This window comes from Silene latifolia, chromosome X (assembly GCF_048544455.1).
Source record: "Silene latifolia isolate original U9 population chromosome X, ASM4854445v1, whole genome shotgun sequence".
NCBI classification, from domain to species: domain Eukaryota; kingdom Viridiplantae; phylum Streptophyta; class Magnoliopsida; order Caryophyllales; family Caryophyllaceae; genus Silene; species Silene latifolia.
This window is the reverse complement of record NC_133537.1, coordinates 328758621-328769585: the sequence shown is the minus strand read 5'-3', so window position 1 is coordinate 328769585 and position 10965 is coordinate 328758621. Positions and strand designations below refer to the sequence as shown.

At 38.1% G+C, this 10965-nt stretch overlaps 1 protein-coding gene across 4 annotated transcripts; it reads right to left on the bottom strand.

Moving 5' to 3' along the window:
• Positions 1-127: 127 nt before the first annotated feature.
• On the bottom strand, positions 128-9938 carry LOC141618464 (uncharacterized). Of its 4 annotated transcripts, none has more exons than XR_012531404.1 (11): positions 9687-9938; positions 8452-8733; positions 7403-7591; positions 6882-6974; positions 6609-6791; positions 6386-6488; positions 6112-6297; positions 1940-3921; positions 1474-1649; positions 1060-1336; positions 128-700 (listed from the first exon to the last, which is right to left on the bottom strand). XR_012531404.1 is itself a non-coding variant. In XM_074435579.1 (10 exons), exons 2-10 carry the CDS (start codon positions 8680-8682, stop codon positions 685-687), a joined length of 3573 nt encoding a protein of 1190 aa, XP_074291680.1. In that variant the 5' UTR covers positions 8683-8733; positions 9687-9938; the 3' UTR covers positions 128-684. The 4 variants fall into 4 exon arrangements, 2 of the variants coding, with proteins under 2 accessions (XP_074291680.1, XP_074291679.1); XR_012531403.1 differs by having other exon boundaries at positions 9666-9899; XM_074435579.1 differs by having other exon boundaries at positions 1060-1649.
• Positions 9939-10965: the final 1027 nt, after the last annotated feature.

Genomic DNA, 10965 nt, shown 5'->3' with positions numbered 1-10965 from the left:
TCGGGATTGTTTCAATTAAGCTAGCGGACATATGCATCGGATTAAAGGTCCTATAACTTTGTCCATGCATGCGACCGAGTGAAAATCGACAGAGTGAAAATCTTCGACTTACTTTTCCACACGATTATGAGCAATGAAAGATTTTCAAGATGGATACAAGTTTATACTAGTCACAAGTACAGATTCGGTATATTACATGCTCTTCGACTCTTGAAAGCTGAGACTAGGAATTACAATCAGTACATATCCTGTGAGAATTAGAGTATCGCTTGGTACTTCAATTTACAACAGGAGTTAACCCACTCGTAACTCGTTAGACCAGAACAGAATTCAGCAAAAAATAATCTGGACCGGCGTAGGATGAAAGCTCCCTCAATTGGCCAACCACCTATAGTTTCTTGAGACACAGCAGAAAAACCAATGCCCAAGCACAAATACGCGACCACACTATAATTCTCGAGATTCTTTGATATTCTGATTCTGATTAGTGGGTGCTTCAGACTTGGGGAGGTGCAAACCTCAGATAATAGCATGATAACATTCCGCGCATGAATCTAGATGTAAGTCGTCAAGGAGCGCAACGCCGATTCCTGTTCCTGCTCCACATATTCCCGAAGGCTGGAGCAGATGAGACTCCAATGCAGTAAAATTCATGTGTAGGCACATAATCGTTAGGGATAATGATCAGGATCCACCACCGCTGTAAAATCATAGAAAGACACGTCACCAAATGACCAAAAACTTTTCCCGCTTTAGTGATATGCAATCACTAATAATTCATCACTAGATATACTTTTTGATAAAGGCTGTCGATACCAAGTGCCAAACGATTATTGGCAGTCAATGAAACTCGATAACTAAATCCAGTTCCATTTCCACTATCACTCCTCACCAACCAAGTGCGTCTGTTTCTCGAAATAGCAGCCGTCCACGCAATTGGTCAATAATATTTTGCTATGCAATTCCCCTTTCAGGAAAAAAACAATGAATTGACCATCACTTCAATTATAAAAAGATCACGGACCCAAATCTGAATTGAAAGTCAGTTGAACGATTTACCGCAGAAACCTGGGGGAAGATGCATAGTCTGGCGAAGTTGGTCTTACATCTCCCTCAAAATTATGCAGTTCATGGGAACCTCTTTCTGGACACCCACTGAACTCTTGTACTTGTGCTCTCGCAATATGCTCTGGTCGAACAGATCCAAATTGAACGTTCTCAGTCCACGAACCATAATCAGTAGGGTGAGGAGGATAGGGATATAGCATAACAAGACGATGAAGAGCATTGCCAGCCGAAGAAACTTCATCATTGTGTTCAGAATGCACCTGGTACACTGAATAATCAACGGCGTCAGGAACATACTGTGTGGAATTTGAAGGGGATGGGCAGTTTGACAAAGAATATAATGGATTAGAGTTCTCCTGGAAGGTATCCCATGTTCTATCAGTTTGGGAAATACTAGTTGCTGACCGGTCTATCTTTGTGTGTTTCTTCTCATAGTAGCTTTGAGATTGACCACGACCACCAAATCGGGGCTTGTAGACATTTCGATTTGCTTCTCTGTCCCCATGATTCTCATTCCTTTCATGACCATAGCCCCCTCGATACTGCCTCGGGGTAGGACTTTGGCGCTCCTTGATTATGTTCTGAAACAAGTTAGAGAAAGACACATCAAATATTAGTAAGATGTTTTCCATTTCTAATATTTTAGTTGAAGTCAGATACTACTACAATTTTATCGCTTTTTCTCTCTTTTTTCTTGTCTAAAATGGATAAGCTAAATAAATTATGAAATCAGCCGTGCAAGTCCAAATACCCGAGGTGTTGTACATTTGTACTCAAGAAAGAAATCACTAAAGATTATCATGTGATTTGAGGAACAAACAAAAAAGATATAGCTCCTTAATTCCACCAATTAGCAAGGAAGAATTCTTACTGGATTCGGAAAGTAAGTTCCAGTTCCATTGCGTTGTTTAGAAACTTCTCCACTATAATGTCTAGATACACCAGCAGGATAAACAGAAACAGGTACTACATGAGCAAAGGTGTTCGACCCCCCAGGGGAAACACTTGAGGTTCCTTGCGAAGGCAGTGGAGGTGGATAGGCATAAGGATGTCTAAATTGCGTGCCTTGACAGAGGCGGCCATACTGGAGGTTCTTCCAGTGGCTAGCAAAATCACTATTAAATATGTCAGAAAATTCGTCAGAACGTGCTCCAGAAGCAATAAAATTCCTTGAGTCATGATTGTCAGTATGTCTCAACTGCTCTTGCTCTTGATTAGTGGGGAACGTGGGCTTCCCTTGTTCCTCATTATCATGACCAGTGGGTCCACCAGAGCTTCCGGTTTCAGCAGGTAAATTGTATGAGGGGACCATAGTTACAAAAGGCACAGGAGGACCAGCGTGATAAAATGCAACCGGTAAGACTGCATGGTTATGGACAGCTCCGTGATGTGAAGCAGGATGCACAAGCACAGAGCCGAAAGGTGAAACGGAACTTGGACAACTTATTTGAGGGTGTCCAAATCCTGGAATCTGATTAACCTCGACATGTGATGTTGCCACAGATTCAGCAGCTGACAAGTGGACCCAATCTTTGCGGTCATCATTGACATCCTCAAAAGAGTGATGAGCTGGCTCACCATCCTCCTGCCACCTATCATGGACTGTGACAGTGGAATTCCTTGTGGAACTTCCCTTTTTCCCAAGTGGGTATTTCGAATTTGTCATCTTGGTGGGTTTTCCCTCCCAAGAACTTTCTGATGAGGCCTTTGTTCTAGAGGAAGCTGAAGGAGAAGCAGGCGATAACCTGGAACTAGCAATAGAGAAGTTTTCGCTTTGAGGATCAATCTCTCTGTTAGAACGACCATCAATCCAGATACCAGAATCTTCGTCTACACGATCATCAAGTCCCGGTGACGCCGCTCTTTTTTCCAATCTTTCAATCATGTTTTCCTGTTCAGGTATGACTCTAAAAGGGGGAATTTGCTGATGGAACTGCACTGGGAAACGCCCGTTGGGATAATTCATCATCGAGCCCCAATCTGACTCAACAGCCAACAAGTTTGTCGGATTCGTTCCAGCATAGTTTTGCTGATTAAATCCCATAAGAGGGGGCGGAAATGGAACAAATGAATGAGAAGCTAGATTTACTGGCATCTGAACATGCCCTCCATAATTCTGAACCCCAGACGATGACAATTTTTTCACAAACTCTTGTTCCTCGACAAATCTCTGTCTCGAATTATCGGAACCAGAAGCAACAGTATTTCGAGAAGAGCTCTCTCTTATACATGGTTCATCATCATTAAAGCAATTTGTAACATGATTGTCAGTAATAGCGGTATCAATCTGTCTCCTAGAATATCCAGACCTCGAACCGGAATCATCATTCAGCTTTTCTGTTGCCCCATTATGCCTATAACTAGATGAAACTTCACTTGACATATTCGTCAGTTCAGGACTAGACGATGTCCTGGCAAATTGATGTGTCGTATGCCCACTTGCTTGCAAGATGTTCATCCTGCAGGTTCGCTTTATATCATCATGTTGCTTCTTCCAAAGCTTATTCCTCTCAGTGGAATAATGATTCACACCAGAAGTCATTTGATTTCTTGTTTCATCGTGATCCTTCTGTTTAGGAAGACTCGAATCCTTTTGGGAATCTACTGTCCTAGCTGTAGGAAGCAATGGAAAAGTGTCGGGCTGCATTATATTATGGGGTTCATCAACCTCTTGCTCCCGATAACCGAAGTCAGAAATAGGTGCATCGGGACGGCAGCCCTTCCCATGTCTATCCCATGTGTTTACAAAGAATTGGTTGAGTTCAGGCACTATGTCATCTACAGGACACTTGAGTATTTTGGCCAGCTGCTGAGCCCCAAGACTAAAGGCACTGCGAATTCTATAGAAATTACCTAACAGAGCACAAAAATAAATTAGTGAGTGCTAAACCTTGGCCTTTAGATAATCTTGACTGGGCTACAAAGAAGGGACAAAAAAGTAGTGACTGGGTTACAATACTTCAGAAACAAGCCCCGGACAAACATCTACTGAGCACAATCATTCAGATACCCTAGGAGGCACTTCACTCAAGATGAAATGTCAATGTCATTCATGGTCAAGATCAAGGACAGACCAACTTAACGATAAATGACTGCAACAGCAAATTAACTGATACATGGCATAGATCGCATCACAAATATTTCCTTGAATACCATCATCAGTACAGATGATGACAGTATCAATACAGATTATGACTGCATCAATACAGAATATGACTGCAACAGTGTGCTAAAACTAGCACCATAAAACCCCAAGAAGAATTCTTGAGCTCTTTTAACTTTTCATATAATGACCCCCTTTTAGTAAAATACTAAAATCCTTGCTTATTCCCCTTAGAAGTGCAATTTCAATATGGGGAAATTAAGATGCCGCAATAACACTACGAAAAACAATACCATCATAACACGCTCAAGCCCCCAAGGGCCCATCAAAACAACAATAACATTCCTGCAAAACTTCATATTGAAGATATTTGGTACAATTGTCAAGCCATACAGCTTATTTAAAAAAATGTATCTAGTCACACCTCTTTACTAGAGTATAGTGAAGGACTTTATGCATGCTGATTTTTAAATTGTCTCACCCTTATAGTTGAAAACTACTTAATTAAAGTTAGCTCTCCTTCAGATACACTTATTGATTCAAGGTTAGACTACGTAAACAAAAGTTGAATTCAGTTAAAGAAAAAATATGTGGTATAGATTTAGATTCGGATTCAAATGCAGTAGAAACGCCCTACATATAGCTACCTCAAGAATGCAATCATATCGAAGAATACACCATTTCCCTACTTTACAATACACCAATTATGTATCAACTCTTCACTGGTAGGGCAATATCCGTGTCCAATACAACACTTGAGAATATGAGTATGGATTCCTAGGGCGGCCATTCCAAATCCGACAATTTTCTGAGCACAAACAGAAATGGATAGATGAACAGATCGTGTATGGAGCATTTAAAATGCTTTTTCAACTATTTTAAGCGTTTCGACTATTTTGAGCGTAATTTTTCCAATATCTTTTCATTTCACTTTAAAAAACACTAAAATTTTCAAATTTGATGAAACTTATGTTTTGAAGTGTCCCGTGTCTATTTGAGTCATAGTGAGTCCCACACTTACATATATACCAGTCCGAAACCCATACCCGAGAAACATAGTACATCAGCATGTTCCTACAAGACTTGACTTGAAAAATCCTTTAGTCCCCTTGAAATTAAATCTGTACTTCACAGCCTTAGAAGATTAAAGGTTGGTCAAAATCTCCAACACACACAATCTTCCGAATCTCAGTTGAGTAGTTGACTATGCTTTAGTTCAAGTTTATGATGGAATAAAACAAAACAACTCACTAAATTGGTGAAGTAGTGGTCATTCAATGCAGTTCTCAACACAATTTTCATCTTGGTCATTCGAAAACTAACTCTTTGTGTTGCTAACACAAGGGTAAGGTTGCGTACCTCCGACCTCCCTACCCTATCCCCGCAATTTGTGGGAGCCCTTGAGGCACCAGGGTAGTGTTTTTGTTTGTATGCTTTAGTGGATAGCAAGCTTGGCAAGAATGCTTTACAAATTATACTTCGTATTAATTACTACATTTATCAATCCATTTGCCTGAAAAAATTTGTAGAAAAGCATAGCTGTGGTAACCAAGTCATATTCTAAAAAAATTTCAGTTCCCAGCGGTTAACAAGCTGACATCGAGGTGATTATGCATTAATTTCACTTTATTCATCATAGAGCACGATCCTCAAGGTTTCTAGGCCAAACATATGGCCAGCATATGCAAGAAAATATCACAAATAAGCTTTAAGTTGTAAATATATACAAAAATTGTTATCAACTGTTGCCATTAATAAAGTGAGAAGTCCAAAGATAAAAAAAAAATCATATCCACTACACCAGCTTTTTACTTTCTTCTTGCCACAAGATGGCAGCCATTTTCCTAACACCATCTCAGTCGCATAACGAACACAACCACATAAGCAAACACTTAAAGATTGGCCAACTATTTTTAAGAGGCATGAACTTTAGACCGTACCTTTATTCACACTGCGACCAAGGTTGTTGTTTAGACGCAAAGGATCAATAATGTTCAAGTGTTTGGAACTGAAACGGCTCTCCCGATTCTCTAGACCAGCAGGGAAAACAGAATATGCTGTGCCACAAGCATCAAGAAACATTTGGCTAAGCAGTAAATTTCCACCATCCTTCCTAGGAGGAGCAGCTGCAAGGTTTTCAAACACAAACTGCATCAGTCACTAGGAGAACTCATTGCTTTCTAGATAAGATTACCTTTTTTATTACACAGTTACCTGCAATATTGGGAAGCGAACCAATTGGTACTGGACCCCACAGACTAACGCAAAAGTTTGCCCAATCAAATTTACTGAAGAATTCCAGGAAGCGATAAAGCACCTACGAATAATGGCCATAGAGATCAAAAAAAATCCCCAATGGAACATCCAAACAAAATGCACGATTGGAAGTCCATTTATATCTCATGAAGGAGAAAACCACATAAAGTTACTTGGATACCTCAAGTGGTCCAGCAAACGAGTTGTTGAAAACATTAAAAATATACAAGACCAATGTCTCAAGGGCATATGTTGATATAAGTCCATGATGGGCACCCAGTATACGGCTCTCATAATAACACCACGCTTTGATTAATATGATGCTTCGCTTAAAAAGATGATTTTGACTAATCAAATTATCAACCTGAAAACAAAACATTGGGTGTGAAAAAGTCCTTTACATTAAAATCATGACACACTCAAAAAAAACAATTCATATGCAATAAAATCACACCTCCTCGAGAAAACAAAGGGTACATAAACCACCAAGCTGATTGAAAGATATATCAACCACGATGTTATCCACAAGGCACTTGATAATCCTAACCTGCAAAGCAGTACAGTGAAACAAGATTCGGATATTAGTCACTACAAAAGTATAAAATTTGAAACCTAGCACCAAATCAGGTCATCAGTCATGCCAAATTCTTGAGCATACAATCAGGTAGTTTAGGTTATAAATGTTTATCAACTTTGTTCATGTACTTATTAGTGTCATCAATTCATGCAGGATCTAAGATTGTGCACAGTGATACGCTAGCCAGTTATATTGAAACTGATTAAGCACAACAGCAATTAAAGTAAATAAGGAAAACCAATGATGAATTAAAGGTGTACCCAAGCAAGTAGCAATGACAAAATTTCATTGTCAAGAATATTTGCGGGCACAGTGATTTACTTATCATTAGCGCCTGTTTGCTCAACAAAGTTTAGGAAATCCACCAGACACAAATAAGGACAGATAAAAAAGGTCACCTCAGCTTGAATGAGCTGAACCTCTTTGACCTGAAACTCTGCATTCTCATTCTTCTCCTCCTTTAGCAGCATATCTTGGACTTCCTCAGCCCAATGGTCTTTTACATTTTGATCTTCACTAAATGCAGTCAAATCAATATCCCCATCAGGTAGATAAGTCTTTAGGGGTACAGAACCAAAAGTAAACACCTGCAAGAAGGTCATCGTACCCAGAACAAAGAGATGAGAAAAAGAGTAAGCACGATGTCAAAAGGTAAATTTACAGTTTAAAGAGAAAAAAATGACAGAATGATGACATTTTCTTTCAAAATCAAGCAATCTCAACATTTAAACACCAAGTCACTTTGCTTTTCATTGCTCCGGCTATTAAAAAAAACTAAATAAAGGCAAATTCTTGATACAAATTTCACTTTACAATGCTTGTCGCACATAAATGACAGAATCCATGTGTGTATATGAGTTTTCATTAAAATAAATGTTTGATAGGATATCTTGCGTAGAGTTACTCAGACATGATACTAAATTAGGGCTCTGGACGCGAGCGCCATAACAATTGTAAATTCTGTAACATAACAAGAAATGGCACGAACAATGGCACAGCTTGCCTATTCAAAAGCCACATCAGTTACATTGGTCCAATACAAATACTGTTGGTTACATTAGTGGTCGCATCAGTCAAATATCAATAGAGTACTGGCCTCATTGGCCCATATCAGTCAAATTTCAGCAGGTGACGGCCGTATTGGACAAAGATCAGACAAGTACCACCTGTATCTGTCAAATGTCATCAACGTGCCAGCTAATTTGAAAGATACATTTCCAAACTGTGTAATATGCTGTGTATCGGTCAATACTCAATACCAGATACCATGTTCATAATACTACAAAATAGAAGTTATGTTTCTAATACCCTACATATGCCGAGAAACGTCAACATTGTGCATAAAATCTGTTCACAGAAGCTGATATCACAACTAACACCCATACTACCTTCAACAAGTCCAGCAAAACATCGACAATGTGCACAATCAAGGGTAAGGGATTCAAACCTGGCAAGGCACGCAATTACTGACAAGACGTTGGACATAGGATGCCACAGCATTCCTATGCTTCTCAGATGGCCGATTTGGCTGGATACGAGAAATGAGTTCTGCGGTTCTCTCCTCAGCTTTTGTCCATCGTCCAGGGTCAAGAGACCTATTAATGGAAGCCGCTTCCTCCACTACAAGACCATTGGGGCAGAAACCATTCTCTTGCGACCATTCACTACAACCACCCATAACAATCTTTGGATGTTGTTCCTTCTTCTCAAGTCTCTTTCTCCTATTTGTCTAACACGACACAACAGCAAATAACAAATTAATACATAGCCAAATACTCTTCAAACATCAAATACGTCTAGCACTCATAGATTCATTACCAATCCATAAACCATGAACATTCAAAGACAACATTGTTCAAGTAAGGACCTTTAATTTTTCTAACACGCAAGATAACAAAACACGAATTACCTTAACTTGACGTACTAAAAAAAAACATTGATTCCCCTATCCCTAACATCAATACCAAAACAGTAACAAACAAACTAACAACCCAAAACCGCTAATTAGCATCAAGAACCAATGACATTCAAAAATCAACAAGAGACTAACGACATTTGGATCATCACAATGAACAAACCCTAATCATCCTAAAATCAAATTAAACAACAATCATCAAAATGCACAAAATCGCTATTTGCAGCAACAATTAGTACTTCGCCACATAAACCATGAACATTCAAAGATTAACAAGAGACCGCATTGTTCAAGTAAGGTCCTTCAAATTTCCTAACACATAAGATAACAAAACACAAATTACCGTAACTTGAAGTACTAAAAAACATCGATTTCCGTATCCCTAACATCAATACCAAAACACTAACAAATAACCTTCCAATTCAAACTACGCCTAATCAGCAAGCAAGAATCAATGACATTCAGAAATCAACATTTTCAATATCAAAAATGGAAAAACCCTAATTCATTACAATATCATCCTAAAATCAAATCAAACGCACAAAATCACTATTTGCAGCAACAATTAACACAAAACAACATCGAAATCTTCAACTAAACGATACAAAAACAAAATCAACATATAATCCAAAGTCCTAAACTTCAACATTACTTAAACTAATCAGCAGATTAATTAGCAGTAGGTGAAGAACAATCAGTAAAAAAAACACAAAATGCAATTAAAACAATTAATATAATAAATTTACCATAGAAAGTTAGTGGAAGACCTGCTGGAAATGAAATTGAAATTGAAATTGAAATTGAATTGAAATTGTTGATGAAGCGTGAAGAAACCCTAAGAATCAGCGACAATATAAAAATTGGGGAAAAATAAAAAAGGACAAATTTGGATCGAAGTAAATTGAGAAGCAAAGTTAAGTTTTTGTTTTTGTGGCAACAAACAGGAAATACAAGGGTGACTGGAGTTGCACGATATATACAACAACCAAACAAATGACAAAAAATGTCACCACATTTTTAAATTTATGAATTTTTAAAACTATATTTAATGCTATTATCTAATTATTTTTTTTTTTTTTAAAGTTTGATGAGTTTATTTGTAGATGAAATGACTAATGTTGAATCGTGTTTAATTGGTGATTTGTGTTTGATTAATAGAATTGTTGTTGTCTTATTAATTAGCGTTTTTTCATGATCAATTTTAAATGTTAAAACGGACAAAATTGTTGTAGTTAGATTAAGTTTCAGGGTATATATAAATGATTTTGAAAATGTTCGGTGTATGGTAAAATTTGAAATTCGAAGGTGCAACTTGCAAGTGTGCAACATAAGAAAATCTCTAAACTATCTAGTAGAGACATAGAGGTGATCAAATGTGAGTTTGAACCGGGCACGGGTCGAGCTTATGTTTAGTTTTTGGCCCACGGACAAGTGGTTTAACAAGTTTGAGGCGGGTTAGTAGATCGGGCCTATGTAATGTGTCTGTACGCAGGTCGGGTGGGCTGGAATTAATAAACGGGACGATCCATGAACAACTCTATTATACAGCAGATATTTATGTGGAGAAAATCTTTCATATTATTTCTTGATTGATCAACGATAAATCCCAGATTTGCCCCAAGTAATATTTGGTGACGGTGTAATTTTTATTGTCATTTTACCTATTAATAAATAGGACGATACAATTTTTAAAGATTTTCTCGTGTACTTTAAGAATAATTTATACCAAAGTTGGCTGGTGTGAGTGGTCTCTTAAACAAGTGGTCAACCCATTAAATTGTTTTCAATACGATTAAATTGCCTTCAGTACGATTGTCTCAGCTGTTAGTAGGAGATACTCTTGATTAACACACACAAAAAAGAATAATTTATTCGGGATTACGGTTACACATCGGTCATCACTAGTTCATTATGTTAAATGCTTTTTATAGATAGTTAAAAGCAATATCACCTTCAAAATGCTGAGACAACGCTTCGCCACGATGCGGAAACGCATGACATGAACTAGTTATGCAGAGCATCACGCAATGTGTGCGCTATGTGTTG